Source organism: Seriola aureovittata, chromosome 3, assembly GCF_021018895.1.
Source record: "Seriola aureovittata isolate HTS-2021-v1 ecotype China chromosome 3, ASM2101889v1, whole genome shotgun sequence".
Classification (NCBI taxonomy): Eukaryota; Metazoa; Chordata; class Actinopteri; order Carangiformes; family Carangidae; genus Seriola; species Seriola aureovittata.
In genome coordinates, this window is record NC_079366.1 from 14460058 (window position 1) to 14478220 (window position 18163).

The following is an 18163-nucleotide window of genomic DNA, read 5'->3' on the forward strand; positions in this document are numbered from 1 at the left end:
AGGAGGCCATCCTTCCCGGGATGCACTTCAGCATCCTGAACTGAACTGCAGTCCATTGGCTGTACTATATATACATTGTAAAAAACAAAAAAAGATTAAATATTACTTCAGACAAGACACCTGCTTGTGTGTTGCGTTTGTAACTTGCTGGTTAATTAAGAATCTTATGAATCATTAAAGAGACATCCTGGATGGACTGGACACCGGTCTGTCAAAAGAGCATGTCAAAAGAATTTATACAATTATCATAATTGTAAATATGTTAAAGCGATGTTATGTCACTTTTGGGTTATTTTCACTATTTAATTTGAGCTGAAGTGTTGTACAGGCTTATGAAACCTCTCTAAAACCCAGTGGAAAAACATTAGAAATGCTTGTAGTTCAAATTAAAATAAGGCTGTTTTTCTTCCTAAAAAGATAATATTTCTGAGGCAGTAAAGTAGCTACTACTCTCTCAGCAAGCATTATGAAATTAACTCCAGTGAGCTGCAGGGTGAGAGAGGTGAAGTACACAGACTTAGGGACAAATGCCGTCTTGTCCAGCTAAAAGAACAATGGCTCCATTCTAGCAAACCCAAGCAGCAGGAGAGAGGGAACAAGGAAAAGGAGGAGAGAGGAAGCTGCTGAGCTGCTGGACTTGTCGGCACCGACATCATAAATTAGGCCTCAGAGGAGAAGCCAGAAGTTAAGGCTCTATGATATCACAAGTGGAGAAGAAACTGTTTATTTTCACAGGTTGAGAGGATAATTTGAGATGGAAAAAGAGTGGAGTAGGCATGCATTAAAATGTATATATTGCACTGTATATAGGGACTTCATGCTTCACCAGGAGTAGAAAAGAGAGATACCAGCAGTGCAGCTCGTTACAAGTTAGTCGCGCGCTCCCTCGACGCCACTAATCAGCGCTTACAGACCCGGCAGTTATTCCACTCTCCTCCTTTCAAAGAGAATTTAATTTCCTGCCCCTGGATTTCAAAGCTTTACATAAATAGCACCCTCCTTTTTTTCATTTACACTCTTGACATAATCTATAATTCAAACATGTGTTAGCCCTACTGGAGGCACCAGCAGCTTGTCACGGGGAGTTTGTTAAAACGTCTCAGTTAAAGTCCCGCCATATAGAGGGGAGCCGAGATGTATTAAATTACTCGAAAGTGGAGGAGTGTGTTATCTTGGCTTAACAAAATTGCTGGAGATGTCATGTTAGAGGATGCCCTTCATTTGACTTGTGAGCAACACCACCATCTTGTGGTAGGATAGGGAATGGCGAGGTGAGCTGGATTGAAAGGGGGTTTCTGAGGCATCATATTTACTTTAGTTTTAGTATCTTATCACTGCAGATTATTTTAATATTACAACTAATATTTCCTCTTTTCTCTCCTCTTCCTCTCTTTACAGTTGAGAACATTGCACACTGTGAGTTTGCTTACCTGCGAGACCTCCTCATCAGGTGAACTTCTTTCGCTCTCTAGAGCTTATTTTTATCAATTTTACCATATATAGGGACTTGTATAAAAACCCTGTTTAGGACCGAGCCTCCTAGTAGATCAGATATCACTCTCTTTATCTTGTTAAGTTGTTGAAATGAATTGGAAACAGCACTGAGACTCTTTGAAGCTTCACTTCCCCACTGAAATCAATACAAATTAAATTCTTCTGGATGGATTGAGTGCCTCTCTACACAGTGGTACAACAGGCAATTCTACTCAGGTTTTCCAATGAATCTTAGCATTTAAGTTGCCTATTAGTACAGGAGTCTCTGTTTGTGTCTGACTAGAGGCTATAACAACATTTCCCAAACTTTCTTTTTCTCAATAGTGATTTTGTACAACCTGATACACATGCAACCCCTTTCAGCTAAAATAACCATGGGTGTCTGAATATATTGTTGTACATCAAATAACTGACGTAAAATATATGATGACATCAATATTACAGAAATACAATGGCTATGAATAAAAAAATAAGTATACTGAATGGTTAAATGTGTTTCTTTTGTTTTGTTTAAAATGAAAAATTGCTTACATTTTCTTAGTTTTTTTTTGTGACAACATACATGCACACATGACCTCATGTGTTGCTGTTTTTTTTTTTAGTTAGTTCTTGTAGATATTTGAACCATTGGTGCAGAGTGTGTGGCCTGTCCTCAAAGCGCCCACTTTGGGAACAGCACTCACTGGTGTTGTCTTCTTTCTTTCTTTCAGGACACACATGCAGAACATCAAGGACATCACAGGCAGCATCCACTACGAGACATATCGTGTCCGCCGGTTGAATGAATCCAATGGCCATTTCATCTCTCACCCATCTGATCATCCTGCTGAGCCAAAAACCAACGGTCAGCATGAGGATCAGCCCAGCGCCCTGCAGGCCAACGGAGTGGCTGCCCAGCATGAAGCCCTGTCCCACGAGATGTAGAGAGAGTCCTGTGTGGTGCCAAATTATGATTTCAGGACACAGTCAGGCACAAAACATACACTCACACATGTATTCTGTTTACATGAACATGCCTATACTCATGCTGTGAAGACCATCAGAAGACCAGCATATCGGATGATACTAGATTAGCTCTAAACTAGAAATAACTGTTAGTGCCACTGGCCTGGTCTGCTTTGTGTTGTGGTGTATAGTTTTGTATAGATACTAGGGTTAAGTAGGGATATTTAGGTTAGGTTTATAGTATTATGGAGGAAGTAAAGATATTGTTGACACCTCTGCACTGCAAAGTAAAAAAGAAAGCAATAGCAGTGTAGAGCAGCTTGTGGAAAAATGAGTCCTTTTGTCATTTTTCCATTGTGTTATGATGTTTTTAAAACCCCTTTTTTTGCCAAACCAGCCTGTCTCTTTCTATATAATGCCAATGTTGTGTAATGCAGTCATACCTTGCATTTTACATTGCTCATTTACTATTGTGTTTTTATTGCTGTTGTTCATGTCCTTCTAATATTGTATAAGACGGGGTCGTGGAGGAATTTGTGCAACCGTTATCCCATGCAGCTGTTTTGTCCATTTTTTTTTTTTTTTTTTTTTCCTACTGCAAACCAAATAAAAGTCAATTTTTCTGTTCTAAAGAGAAGCACATACAGTATATAGAGTTGATTTATGAATAAGTATTTATGTGTAGGTTTAGTGTAATCAGCATAATTCAACTTTCATTCCAGCTGTTGGCCTCCAGAGGTTTGCTGCAGGTCATAAACAGTGATGATCTTTTAGGTTTTGACGGTGTTTTGTTTTCTGTTGCCTGCGCTCATACAGCATGTCGTGCCCTGTTGGTTAGGCTCCACTCTAACTGGTGCCCGAGGAGTTAGCCTGCTAGTAAAGTGGTCTGTATTTGTTCCTTCAATATTACTAATTACAGTTGATTACATCCTGCCAATAGATCATTGCAAGACCGATGAAATTTATGTTGCAAGTTTTAAGTGTTTTTTCAGAGGAGGATATTTTACTATTCACCGTGAGGAGGAATTTGTTCCAAGCAACCTTGAATAACACCCACGAAATTCCACAGTGATGTCATATGTCACAGTATTTTTAATACTTGTGAAAAATGTGTGCATTCATGCGAGCTCAAGGGATGTTTTATAGTGGCCACATCTAAATTTGTAACATTCTCATAATTTCCTAACAAACATAGTCATCAGTGTATGTTTTGTCTCTTTAAGTCACAATAAAAATATTTCCCATACATGCAATGAGAAGAGATAACTATTGTCTTTTATCCAGAGAAAGTTATTGGGTTACACTTTGTTTACTGTTGTATAGTTCTTGTGTAATTTGTTATGGTATTATAGATCAAGGTTTTATCTTTGATATGCTATCTCAAAGAATAAAGATTGATATTTTTATTGTTTAAAGTTGATTGTCTTGATTGTCAAAACTTTATTCTCAAGTTTAAACTAATTAAAGGGACTCTGTGTTAAATCCATGAAAACATTTCAATATTTCACCAGTTAGCAACTAAGGTTAAAATGACAACATTATTTAATTAGTTCAGAACATTTTCTTAAAAACATGTTTTCAGATATCACTGTCATAATCTTTTAGACTTTGATATGTGGTTGATTTAATCATTTGAAACAAAGTCATATCCTTTGAATGTTTACTGAAGTATTATCTCTTTGATTAAGGAATAGACCACTAAACACTTACACTTTACTTACCAAGGTAAATTTAGAACATCTCAGAGAGGTCTGGCTCCTTCAAAGTCTTTTACCTATTCCAAAATAAGAACCTAGATTATGTGCTTTTCATTTAGATAAAGCAACATTAACAACAGCATAATAGTGTGAAAGATAATAGGTATGTATAGTTGTTGAACAGTAGTGAAACAATCTGTAAGTGACACAACAGCTGTTTCTTCCTGTTAGTATCATATTAAACTTAAAGCAAGTTTTCACATTCGACATTTGAATAAAGAACTAAACGTTGTGAAACCATTTCATCATTTTTTAATAGATTGAGAAGTAGGAGGATGAAAATATTACAATACAGTATATCCTTCAGGCTATTGTCAGTCGTTATACTTTTGTCAACTGTCTGAGCAATATGCGCAGCTGTGTTTCATTGTACAAAAGACACATCCACAAGCTCAGTTCATAATACTTTGCATTCAGATAGAATAAAACATACAGAATACACCATTCACAATTCAAACCCAACTGAGAGGAGATGTGAATTTGCAGCTTTTGCAGTAGCATCACGCCATGCTCACACAGCACTGGTTTAATAGGGCTTCTCATTTACACCTCCTGTCACACTCTTTCTCAACTACCCTGCTGATCATAATGTGTTGACAGTGTTGTTTGTCGAAGGTCATTGTCACCCTTTCACACATTGTAGCTCCTGCTGTGGCTTTTCCTGCCATCTCTGTGTTGGATTCATTGGTTTGAAACTCATCTGCGCTGAGGACGACACGGCCATGGTGACAAACGAGAAATGTTAAGGTGAGAGACAATGAAAGTTGCAGGAAAATCACTATCTATTGAACACTCACCTACCGCTGACACCTCTATCTAAACAGTTTCCCAGACAGCCATCCTGAAGCATGAAGGTGAGTGAAAATGACATCTCTGACACTGCTATGACAGCACCAGGCCCACTGGCTGGCACAGGTACTAGACCAATTTGGTGGTGCATACATACTGACATCTGTTCTTCCTCACTGATATTGCATTTTTTTTGTTTCATACAATGATTCAGTCAATGGAAATTCATGTAATAGAGCCATAAATTGGACAGTAAAAGGTGGCGGGCTAATAGTAGCTGTAGTTACTGTGATTGTAACCAAGAATTCCCCACCTTCTACCAAAGTCTACATTGCATTTTTACATCGTATGACACCAGGACAGATTTGTTCAGAGACCAGATGGATTACCTTATGGCACAAAGAGAGACTGTCTGAGCCAAACGGAGCTTTCTTCTTGAAATGGCAGACTGTGGAAAATCTGAAATAACTGTTGGGGGAAAAAAACATTTCCAACATGTGTATCCTCCTCATAAAAAACGAACAGAAAACCTTTGATCAAAGATGCAGAGATTATGTTTGACTTATTGCAAATGTGGTCTACATTTTGACAGGCACTAACAATATTCCTGGTGGTGCTATAGATACTATGACCTTGCCTCTGCTCTCATTTGTTTTATAAATGGGAAAGATAACTTGGCAACACTATCTGATTTATTGGAAGAGCCTGCACTTTATTCAGCAAATACATCCCAGCTTATGGCCTTTGCAGGAAGGGGGTAAAGGGGGTAAAAGCACAACCTCTATACTCTATCCACCCCAAAACCCCCAAAACCCCACACAAAGTACAGAAACAGAAAGCATTTGAAATCTGAGTAATTATTAAGAACGTACAAAAACTATTATAATAATTCCTCTTTACTAAGTAGACTAAGTAGATATTAACATTCCTCCATAAGCAAACTTCTGAGAACTTTTATTTTGAAATTTCTGGGCTGTCGGTGCAGCTTCTTTCAGAGGCCGGCCTCCTATGTGTCTGGTCGTTAATGGATGACTAGGAAAGGCTCAGGCCATCGTACTTTTACCTGCTCTGTAAGAAAGAAACCCTGATGAAACCCCCTCTGTCCTGAAATACATGGGTTCAAGCAAGTGACTCCTTCTGTAAGCATTGTCTCTCTTTCACATTTGCTTTTCTTTTCAGTTGAGAATGTGGGTGGTGAAATATTGCAGCAGTACAGAGTTTCTACTCGTTTCAACCAAGTTACAGTCCTTGGCCTTTCATTTTAAAAGTATTTTAAAAGTCATTGTCTAATTAACTCAAATTGCGGTTTTGAGGAACTTTTCAGCGAGAGGAGAACATAAGGCTTAATGAAATGAACGTGGGTGTGAATTAGCAACAGTCGGGGCTTTGGGTTTTTGTTATTTTTAGCTTTAATTTGCAATATTTTCATCACACAAGCCAGACTTTATCATGCTGAATTTAAAGGCTGATGAGCACAGAAGTGGACAACTGAATTAACACTTTCCCCCTGAAAACTTAATGGCAAAATAACTTAAAACATCTCATTTGTGTATTTGTGCCATCTTTCATTATCTACAGTGCATGAGCAAATTTGTTAGCGTGATACACTGCACTCATATCGTGAAGTTAATTTTCAGTGGTTGCGTTTATTATATATTTCATATATTTTCACACCGTGATATTTTTAATAATTTAAGGTGATAGAATCTGAAGTAGTCTGTACAAAAATGCATACTAATTGGCTCCAAAGTTTCATAAATGTTTGAAGTTATGGCCACCTTATTTTACCTGCTGTACTAGCTAGCTGCCTCGAGGGTAGCTTCGTTATGTAGCTACCTTATTTAGCTCCTAGCTACTAAAGGGTACCTGATTTCTGGCTAAATGAGGCTCTTACTAAGGACATACATGCTGGGCTGCGCTGCTTCTTGCTGCTACAAATTTCCCATTTAAAGTCCAAAATGGCCTCTGTGTGAGTGAAATGAATTTATTATGTTCATGATTTTCAGGAAGAACTATTATCAAGTATTGTGAAGTGAGAACCACAGTTTGTTGAACTGCAGGACACTGGTCTCAATAATAGATTGTGCACTCTCCTTGAAACCTGCTGTCACCGCTCATTCATTCAGTCACTCAGCCATTTATTCATTCAGTCCACCTCTTTGCGGGTCTGTGACTTATCACAGCATGCATTGGATGGTTGTTTAGAATAATTTCTATTCTAATCATTCGCACAACCACCAGCTAATGGGATGGCTGAATGCGAGAGCTGGAACTGGCCTGTTCAGCAGTTCAGACCCATTTTTTATTCATCATCATAAGCACTCATCAAAGCCTTTGTTTCTAAGAAATGTGTAGACAGAAGTCACAAGAACAGAGGAAACTTCCCCTGGGATGCTTTAATCATGTTTTTGAGTACTTTCTTGAGTTAGCAGATGCAGCACATGCTATGCTGAGCTACTGTTTGTTCACTAGCTACATGGCATAATTTTAAGTAACATCAGCTCAAACAATGTTGAAGTGATGAGCTTTTAATTTTGACAGCATTGTGAAATGTGTTCCTCACTTTCTCTCAGATGGTGAGCGGTGTGTCTGCAGGTGGCTGGCTGGGCTCGGTGTTGATGTGTCGGCTGGATTGACAGCAGCGGTGGAGCAGTTGGATATTAGTAAGGTATGAATGTATTTTTTTCCCAATGGAGCTTGTTATAATTCACTGAGCCTATAGTAACAGTGTAATGAAGTCCATGGTTCAGTTCAGGACTGTTTTTTTTTTTTGTCGTTTGTTTTGTTTTATGGAGGAGATAACCAAAGTTTTCCCAAATTGCTGATGTGAACGTGCCCGGGGTTTGGATTAAAACATGCCCACTTCCCTATTGGTCAGGCGAAGGACTTCAGTCGTTCTTTCGAGATGTTCATCATACGGAAGTGGGGGGTCTGTAATCTTAGGGTTATTATCCATCTTGACCTATTTAAACTAGCCTACCTTTTACCACAGGCGTTAGGGTTAATCACTCATCAAATCATGATTGGACCAAGACAGTCACATGACAAGCAGTTAGAAGACAATAAAATAGGTGTGTGTAATATTTACAAAATATACAGCTTGCGCTAATTTTAGATAGGAAAGTATTAAAGTGTTAATTGTGAAATCACAAATGTTTTGTAACATTAGTAACGTAATGAAAGCTCAACAGGCTGCACCAGACTTAGCTGTGGCACTCCTCTTCCCTCCACCGCAGTGCTGCTTTACAAATATAGAAATGAATGCCAAATCTAACAGCAGGTATATTATGTGGCTCAGCTGGACCATATCACCTAATATATCACTGCACTTTATACACCACCATATTGCTCCACGGTGGCACCTTACCAATCCAGTCTTCTGGCAGGAAAACAGTGATTCATGTTGCATTCATGTCAGAAGAAAGCCAGCATATCACTCTGCCTTTTCCATCATTGTAATGTAACAGTGTGTTATTCCTTAATGGCTTTTTGTCAGCTAAAAATGAATGCCACAGTATTATCAATTTGTGTGTAAATTTACACCAAAATGCCAAGTGAAAGATCAAAGCCAGATTTTAAAAGAGGAAACGGAGAAGAAAAAGAACCCCACAGTGTTGAAAAACACACTTTTTCCTTCTTCCTTCACTGGCTCTGTCGTTACCAGGCAGAGTTCTTCCAGCCAGACAACCAATGAGCCACCAGGCCAGCCAGACAGCCAGAAAGCCAACCAGAGAGACTTCTAGTCAGCCGGTTCACCATCTGCCTGGTAAGCCTATCGTTAAGCGAGCCAACGCCTGTCTGTGTTGGTGTGGCACCAGTGGCTAGTTGTCTTGCTTTTCTCATTCCCTGACACACATACGTACACACACACACACACACACACACACACACACACACACACACACACACACACACACACACATATATTTCGTCAGCCTCGGTCTCCTTCAGTGCTACTTAGACACACACAGAACAGGAGAGAACTCTGTTATATCTGCCTGTTCCTCAGTCCTGAGCTGCGAAAACAATCCAAAACAAAAGATCGCTACCCGTTGCCCAGCTCACACACCCCCTGCCTCGCTGCACAGCGGCTCCAAAATAATCGACGCAAGGTAATTTGTTGGTAATTAATCGCCGTTCGTTAATGGCTTTGCATTTATTATAACTGTGCATGCTGACAATTGCATTTTGTCTCATCTGTTCACTCTGGGCTAATCAGCAGCTTTCAAATCACCAACTTACTTATACGAATACAAATATGTGTACACGCAGACATACACAGACCACTAATATTCTCTAATCCTGTGCCCGATTTACCCTTGAGTCCTGCCAACTCACTCTCATGGACACGAAGCATGGCGCCCCTGTTTGTTGTTGATGTATGCTAATGTGCCACATCCATCTGTTCGTTTGCTTAATTTGGATTTTGCTTGTTTCTAGCCATGTTCCCGCCCCTCCTACTCCACCATTCCCTCCCCTTGCCCCCATCCAAACCTCCCGCATCTCCTGTTCCTCCTCCTCCGCCCCCTTGCCATCTCCTTCCCGCCGCTCCGACATCAGGGCGCTCCTCTGTTTGGATTGCAGCCAGCTCTGGCACGGTCAGGGTGTGGGGAGGAGGAGGAGGGTCCACCGCCCCTTCCTGTCCGTATGCAAATTGGCCTTGTTTTGATTAAAAGACAGCTGCATATTTCATTTAAGTCACAGTCAGTGGAGGTGGGTGAGGAGAAGGCAAACCTCTCCTGGGAGGCGAAGGTTGTTTAGCTGGAGTGAATGTTGTGGGAGCTGCTGTTTAGTGCTGTTGAGGGGAACAAATAGTGAAGACAAAAGGGCTGCCCAGGGACTGCTTTGGGGTTTAATGGGGCTGACTGGCTGGCACATCAGTTAAGACTCACACCGATGCAGAGCGCCAGTGAATGTGCATTGCATGATAACAGAAGCAATTGACAATGAAATATGGACTCCCCATCAGCCTTCAAGGTGCTTCGGCATACCACGGCAGTTGTATTTCTACCCACCACTGCCAGGCTACTGAAAGAAAACAGCCACCTCTTCCTCTTTCTGAGTAATAAAGTGGGAGATGGTTTCTCATGTGGCCATCCTTTTACTCTGTGGCAGATAGGATGCTCCCTTGTGGGCTTGGTGAAATAAAAATATTGCTTCCTCAATTTCTTCTGCAGAGAAATAACTTGTTTCCTTTAAAGTTTTCACCTATGCCAGCTGTGTTTCTGTCTTTTCAGTGTGTGGGCGCTGGCTGAGCAATGGTGCAATTTACAGCATGAATGATACTGTGTTGTTTGTGAGTTTCTCAATGGAATTGTGAAAAAGGTTATCTTCTTCCCACCTTGTGCCCATTTTCTTTTAGTCGCTGAGGGTGACTGCCGCCCCACCAGAGGTGGGCGAGGTTGATGTATAGGTGGGTGGGCATCCTATGAGGTCAGAGGGTGGGAGTAGGAAGGATGGGGGAGGATCTCCTGGCATCGAGCCAACTCCAGTGTAATTCAAAGACATGGGGAGGGATGGGAGGATGGAGCAATGGTTCTTCTACATAATCAATCAGAAACAATGGAGGAAGAGAGTGAGTGGTTGTGCCTTTCTTGACAGGGCTGATTGTATTTATGCAGGAATGGAAGCGAGGAGCGTTGGGAGGGAGGGGTATTAAAAAGGATTGGGTAGTAAGATGTGGGCAGGTGCAGCGAGTGCTGTAATAGGTCGGCCCCCCACTGCAAAGCCAAGGACATATACCCAAGAGGAACTGATTGAATGCCATACCAATAAAAAGAGGCAGTTTCATGCGCCATTGACCGAGTTGGCATCCTCACAGCCACACTGTGATGAAACCCCCTTCGAGGTCATGATAATGTGAATCACATTTTGTTCCTCGTGGGATGTACTGTTCAGAGGAAGAATTAAACAGCATCCTCAGACCTGATTTTTTCTTTCCGTTTCACGTACAGTTTGTGGCTTATATCTGATGTTTTCATTGTATGCCAAAACAAGGGGAAAATCAAATTGAGTGTTTGTTTGGACAGAAATGAAAAGATCAAATTCTGAGTCACAATAGGTGGGGAAAATAATCTGATTTGAGCCTGCGGTGCGCATGCAGCCAGAGAGATTGTCCTTTCATTTTCTCCGTAGGTAGAGCAGCATGTCCCAGAGCGGGCTAATAGAATGCTTGTCTTGTATCTTCTCAGCCATGAACTTTTCTCTGTCACAATTACATTCAGTCTGAAAGCCTGCGTGCCTCACAGACAAATACAGTATATTAGCTGAAGTAAAGCAGTCAAATGCTTATGTTGAATTTGACAAGGGTATTCATTCATATACCATTAGAGAAGTTCTGTTCTCTGCAGAAAAAGGTGCAGACTTTGCAATATGTTTACTTTTATGAGTTTCTAGAAAACAATAATAACACATCACATCAGTTTACAGTTTTTCAACGTATACATTTCTTGTTATTTTCTCATAGAATTCCAATGACACATTGAGTTTGCCTTGCAGGTCAAAATGCATTGAACCGCTTCTCTATTGAACTGTGGCCCTCTCAACAATATTTGAACCAACTGTCTTAACAGTTTGTTTCAGTAATCTTCAGCTTCAGAGGGTGTCATTAAAGGAGCAGATGAAATCTGATAAATCTTCATATTTCATTAGTAACACAATCACCTCCCAATTTTAGTGCAACTTATCACATGTTGTAAGCTTTAGTTTAAAGGTGCAACTCCTCAGTTGTCATTTTTCAAAACACTTTTACACTACAGGTGGTTAAACTGAGTTTTATCATATGATTGTATTACAGTTACTGAACAGAAAAAGACAAAATGCTAATTTTACAAAGGGGAGGATGTATGTCAGTTCAATAAGAATAGATCAAATGGAAATGAACAATAAAATTGATTGGACACATGCTAGAAAGGTGAATACTGACAGTGATGGACCTTAAAGTAAACTGTTGAAACGGGTGTTTGTTTCGCACGACTCAATTCAGTCAGCTGGTGGATAACTGTGTAGTGGATATTAATTTGTATTATTATTGGACAATTGTATGTACACTAATAGATCTCTCATTAAGTCTGCCATTACCAGCACTATTAAGAACTCCATACTAACACTGGGACGGGCCTCTCTTTGCTCTCAAAACAACATCAGTTCTTCATTACATTGACTCCACAAGATGTTGGAGACTATGCTTTGAGATTCTGCTCCTTGTTGACGTGATCGCATCAGATCATTTCTACAGATTTATCAGCTGCACATTCATGCTGCCAGTCTCCTGTTCTACCACATCCCAAAGGTTTTCTACTGGATTCAGATCTGGAGACTGGGGAGGCCACTGAAGTTCACTGAACTCATTGTCATGTTCATGAATTTAGTTTGAGACGACTTTTACTTTGCGACATGGTGCATTATCATGCTGGAAGTAGCCATTAGAAGATGGTAGGTTGTGGCTATAAAGTGACGCACATGGTCAGTAACAATACTCAGATATGCTGTGACATGCAAACCATGATTGATTGGTCTTAGGGGTTTAAAGTGTGCCAAGAAAATATTCCCCACACTATTACACCACCAGCCTGTACTCTTGACACAAGGCAGCTTGGGTCCGTGGATTCATGCTGTTGATGCCAAACTCTGACTCTACTATCTGTGTGCCTCAGCAGAAATCCAGATTCATCAGACCAGGTGAGGATTTTCCGGTCTTCAACTGTCCAGTGTTGGTGAGTTAATGTCCACTACAGCCTCAGATTTCTCTACGTTCCTGACTGGAACCTAATGTAATCTTCTGCTGTTGTAGCCCATCTGCCTCAAGGTTCAACTTGTTGTGCATACTGAGATGCTTTTCTGGTCATGACAGTTGCAAAGAGTGGTTATCTGCATTCTGTAGCTTTTCTGTCAGCTTCAACCAGTCTGACTATTTTCCTCTGATCTTTCAACAAGATTTTTCCATCTGCAGAACTACCGCTGCCATGCCTTTTCTTTTTTTTCTTTTTTTTTTCACACTTTTTTGAGTAAAAACTCTAGAGACTGTCTAAAATCTCAGGAGATCAGCAGTTTCAAAAATGCTCAAACAAGCTTGTCTGGCACCAACAACCGTCACTGTCAAAGTCACTGAGATCACATTTTTTCCCAATTGGGATATTTGATGTCAACATTAAATGAAGATCTTGACCTGTATCTGCATGTTTTTATGCATTGCACTGCTGCTACATATCCACCTGATTGCATCATGGCATGAATAAGCAGGTGTACAGGTGTTCCTAAAAAAGTGCTCAGTGAGTGTAAATCTCAATGAGTAATGACATAAAGATGATTTACTGTCTTGTGTCATTGCTTTTTGCTATTGCTGTATGCAATTAAAAAAACTGTGAAACAATACATTGCAAAATGGGGGTGGATAATAGATAGGTACAAAAAGTGTGCAAAAGAACGCTGTGTTTGCATCTGTAATGCTGCTGCTGCACCACTGCCTCCTGCTGTTGGTCCTAAGCAGTGCCATTTCAGGCCTGTGCCAGCATGTGGACAAAAACCTAATTTCCCACTGTCAGTCCCTGACATTAATGCATATTGTGATCCACAAGCCCCTTGAAGCCCTCTCCACTCCATCCACCTCCTCGCCTCTGCCCGCTGCTCACCCGTGTTATCAGTTCACTATTTTCTCAAGGAAAATATAAGTTAAGCTCACCTTATTTACATTTATATGATCAGATTTTCTTCCTTATGGAAGGTATGCAAATTTGCCCTTTTCTCGAGCCTTAGCCACTGAGTGTGTAGATTTGTTGCAAGGGATGGAAAAAATAATAACATTGCCCTACAGCAGGAAAGAGACCCAAGTTAGGATTTCTGGATCTCATGAATTTTGTAACGATCAATTTTGTTTACCGTACCCCCACCCAGACTTATCAGGACATTTGAGCTAGGGATATATAAGATGAGATTGATTTACACCTGGAATGTCTATCTTGCTTTCTTTCATTTTTTTTATATAATGTATATAGCTTTGAACATGCCCCCACAATACATCAGTATCATTTTTCATTTTCTTCATCTGATGGTGTATGGATTCCACTGCCAGTTTGTGTGTCTGCGAGTCATGAGGGGGTGGTTTGTCGGGGTCTTCCTTGCGTTGGCGCAGAGAAGGAATGAAAGGCAAATCTGAGGGCTGGCTGGATGAATGTAGTTAGCTTGAACCTCTTTGACAAAAAGCTGTAGCTTGTTTGTTTGTTTGTGTGTGTGTGTGTGTGTGTGCGCGCGCGCGCGCGTGCGTGCGTGCGTGTGCGTGTGTGAGACACAAAATGTGTATGTCGGTGAGTGCTTTGCCTGAGTGAAACTCGTAAAGAATGGCCGGGCATTGCTCTGGCTGCTTTGGTGTGTGTATGTGAGTGTGTGTGTGTATGCTTGCAAGAGACTGTGTGTCCGGTGGACGCCAGAGAGGGAATAGCACTCGAGCAAATTGCTTTCTGCCAGCATATTGCCAGCGCCAGTCTTTATTCCTTGGGGGGGGGGCACGTCTCAGACGATTACAGCCCCCAAGTCAGACTCAGACCGCTGGCCTGTCCTGTTTAACCCATGGCCCTGCTTCACAATACACTCCTCTATACCATGCTATACCATGCCTGATGAAATGCTGATGTGGAATATTTAACTGACACTCCAAGCGAAACCTAATAATATAATCAGGTAATAAGAAATTAATTTTCTCCCTGGCTGCACTTTGACTGGGGTGTTGATACAGGGAAGGGGAAGAGAAATCATGAGGCAAATGTTGGAGAGGGAATGCCGTAGGTAGCCTGGCTTCTCTCACTCTCTCTCTCCCTCTCTCTGTGTGCATCAACATTTCTCATGACACACTCTGGTGATTCGATAGCCACCCCAACGTACCCATTCACACGCCCAATGCTCCTGTGCACATACAAATTTGCAGAGACCCACACAATAACAGGGATGCCTCGCTCTCTACACCACTGAACTGTAAATGACCAAAGCAAGAAGACCACTTGTGACACAGACACACACCCGCACATAAACACACACATGCTGTTGCTGTCAGTGAAGGAGCTTGATGTCCTGTTACAGGCTGACATTGTGAGTGGCAGTGCTGGTATTGGCCTGCAGCGCAGACAGATGTGTTTATGGCTGGTAGTTCTTGTTGGAAAGAGGGAAGCGTCTTGCTGTGCTTGTGACCCACTAAATGTAATTCAGTTAGGTTTGTCCTCTCTCAATCTTGTCAGCTCTTTCTATCTCTTTTTATCTCTCCACATGCATCTTTCCTCTAGCTCCCTCGCTCAGTCTCAGTGCTCATCCTTATGTAGTTAATTAGGAGGCAGGAGTCCATTGGTGTCGCTGCTCTGGTGTTTTATTGTTCCCCCCTCTTGGCCCCCCTGGCCCCCAGCGAGGAGACATCAATAACCCTCCCCCACAACACACACACACATACACACGCACATACACGTACTACGTGCCAGAGTATCCATGGTCCTGCCTGCTACTGCCTGGCACAGCCATCCATCTCTCAGCACTGCCCCTCCCCTCCCCCTCACCCGCCACCCACCCGACCGCTGCTCTCTCCTCCTCTTCCATCACCCCCCTCCCCCCCTCCTCCCCTCCTCCCCTCCTCTCCATCCCCTGCCATCGCCTCTCTACCTGAGAGCATTTGTCATCCCGTCGCTCTCTGAGCCACGGCCGACGCAATGAAAAACGAAAGACGGAGGGAAAAAAAAGAAAAACTCAGCGGCAATATGCAAAAATGCAAAAAGGTAGATGCGGGTTGCCCTGGCAACGGCTCTGAGGTTATTTCCAAGCGCTGATGGAAATCAATGTCATGTGCCAGGCAGGCAGGCACCTCCGTCCTCAGGAAAATTAGAAAACCGGGGGGGGGGGGGGGGGGGGGGGGTTGAGGGAGGGGAGGAGAAGAGGGGAGGGCTGGAAGGACAAAGAAAAATGCAGAGGAACAGAAATCAGGTTTTTCTCCTCTCTGAACCTTGAGGGCTCCTGACTTTTCTTCAGAGGAGCTGGAGGCATGCCGCCTCGTTGTTTCAGTGCTGCTGTGGGTCATTTTCACTTTCTCTCCCTTTTCCCTTCTGCCTTTGCATTCACCACAAATTCTGACCCTCCTCTGTTCACTTAACACTGCCACCGGCCATTTCTCATTTGTTTATGCACAAAGAGGAAAAACAAACTCTGTGGCTGTAAGGCCGCCAAATGAAAAAGATAAATATGGGTGCTGGAAGAGGAGGGGGAGCAATGGCGGAGTACAGAGGGAGGGTTTGTGTGCCTGTGTTTGAACTGGCCCAGAAACTGATTAATCTGTCGTGTGATACCAACCAGCAGCTTCAAACAATAACAGCAGCAATGTTACTTGGGAGTCGTTGCTCTTATGTGCTAACATGTCGCACTGTGTCAGGATTAGCTTTGCTGGACAAGTCTAGACCAGGGATAGACCGTTTCCCGACCACTGAATCTCTGCACACATCTCTGATTTTAAGGTGAAAACAAAATTCAGTTTCAGTCCAATTATCAAGCCAGATAAGTGATAGAAGTTACACTTTCTCTGAGGCTGTACATGGCAACCTCAAGGACAAAGTATTTTCTCCTGCTAGAAGTTTAAGGGTGCTGAAGGGGAGAGATGGTGCTGAGCATTTTTTTTAATGACTTTTCATTGAAAACTTGACAAACTTGACAATTGGATCTTGAAACTGCTTTCCCGTCAAGCATCTTAAGTGACTCATTTTTGTACAAGAGGGGCCCAGATCTGCTGACCATGTTTGCAAACTCCGATGCTAAAGGGGCTGACTGACTGCTGGAACATTGTGAACAGTGAATGGCAAAAATCATAATCACGATTATTTTAGATATTGGGTCACGATTATTCAGCATGATTTCTCATCGACTTTGGCAAAAAAATGAAAAAAAAAAAAATTACGCAATGAGCAATGAACAACGAGCTAGTCGGTCTGCTTCTGTATGTGACCGACTTTCACCAGATGTATCCAGAGATTGCTCGTGTTTCTTTCCTACATGAAAAAAACTGGATCACACTTCAAAAAGTTGAGTTCTCTCCATAGACACTAAGAGCATGGTCTGTGTGTGTGTGTGTGTGTGTGCTGCACGGTGCTCTAAGGTGTGTGGGAGCGCTGCCCCGCCCCTCGCAGTAGCTTACGTTTTGGAACTTGTGCGTAGGGCACAGCGAAAATGCATTGTAGACGAATGTCCTAATCAGAAACGGAGGTGGTGAATGTGTGAAGAGAACTTTGCTATTGCAATAACGAATACGAAATCTATTTTCCTAATTTCTTCAGTGCCGAGAGTGGAACTGAAATTTGTTGTGAAACAGAATGTGGCGTTTTCTCTCGATTATCTTGTTCTTATAAAACATCATAATCAAAAATAACATTTGATTAATTGCCCAGCCCTACAATGAAGTAAAACTAACATATTCATGTGATAAAGTATGTAATGTTAAAGACCTTTTATCATGTAAACGAGAGCTGCGGCTGATGCTCAGATGTAATTTAAGTTTTTTAGCTGTGAAAGTGGCTCGTGGTGTAGTCTGCTAATGAGCAGATTAGCACAGCTTTTTGGTGTTAACAGGCTAGTGTTGTTCACTGTTACCATGCATTTATGTTGTAATTTATTTATGCACAGCTGAAGCCAGGGCATTACTCTCTTGCATCTTACCTGCATGGATGCTGCAAAACTTCCTTTTGGGGGGTGGAGCAACAGTGTAGCATGCATTAAGAAAGAGGACATTTTTCTTATCACTTAGCTTACAGTGAGAGATATATTGAATTAATTTCCCTAGGTTGGAATCAATAACCCATAAACTATAATTTATAGTGTAAACTGCTGCAACCACCACAGGGTATCTCTGACAAGTCTTGTATCACTGTGGCAGGCTGCTCTGGAATAGATGGGCCATGCATGCCAAGCCAATAGGTTCTCCCCTTCATTTGCATACCTAACATGGCGTTCACACTCCAGTTGACACATTTGCAACCCGCCACTTATCCCATTACCGGCTGTCCCTGGTCGCAGCATTGTTTGCTGTGTCGGCACTCTTTCTTGTTGCTGGCTGTCCAGCTCATTTTCCACTGTGTTGTGTGTTGAGGCACTCACAGGTTGTATAGATGCAGCTGAGCTCAACACAACTGCTCACAGGCACACACATGCATGCCTGCCCACAT

The 18163-nt window shown here is 41.9% G+C and overlaps 2 protein-coding genes across 9 annotated transcripts in view; both read left to right on the forward strand.

Moving 5' to 3' along the window:
- septin9b (septin 9b) overlaps positions 1-3854 on the forward strand; it is a 72290-nt gene extending 68436 nt beyond the window's left edge. For all 6 annotated transcript variants that reach the window (XM_056370757.1, XM_056370766.1, XM_056370749.1 and 3 more), the window contains 2 exons: positions 1399-1450; positions 2205-3854. In XM_056370757.1, the coding sequence (XP_056226732.1) occupies positions 1399-1450; positions 2205-2418 (266 nt within the window). In that variant the 3' untranslated portion in view covers positions 2419-3854. The remainder of the gene's footprint in view (positions 1-1398; positions 1451-2204) is intronic.
- Positions 3855-6037: 2183 nt separating this feature from the next.
- The window catches only part of tnrc6c2 (trinucleotide repeat containing adaptor 6C2), a 139832-nt gene continuing 127706 nt past the window's right edge, over positions 6038-18163 (forward strand). For 2 of the 3 annotated variants that reach the window (XM_056372616.1, XM_056372618.1), the window contains exons 1-4: positions 6038-6124; positions 7559-7653; positions 8650-8751; positions 12641-12700. The gene's annotated coding sequence lies outside the window, so the exon portion shown is untranslated. The remainder of the gene's footprint in view (positions 6125-7558; positions 7654-8649; positions 8752-12640; positions 12701-18163) is intronic. The other variant, XM_056372617.1, reaches the window with a different exon arrangement.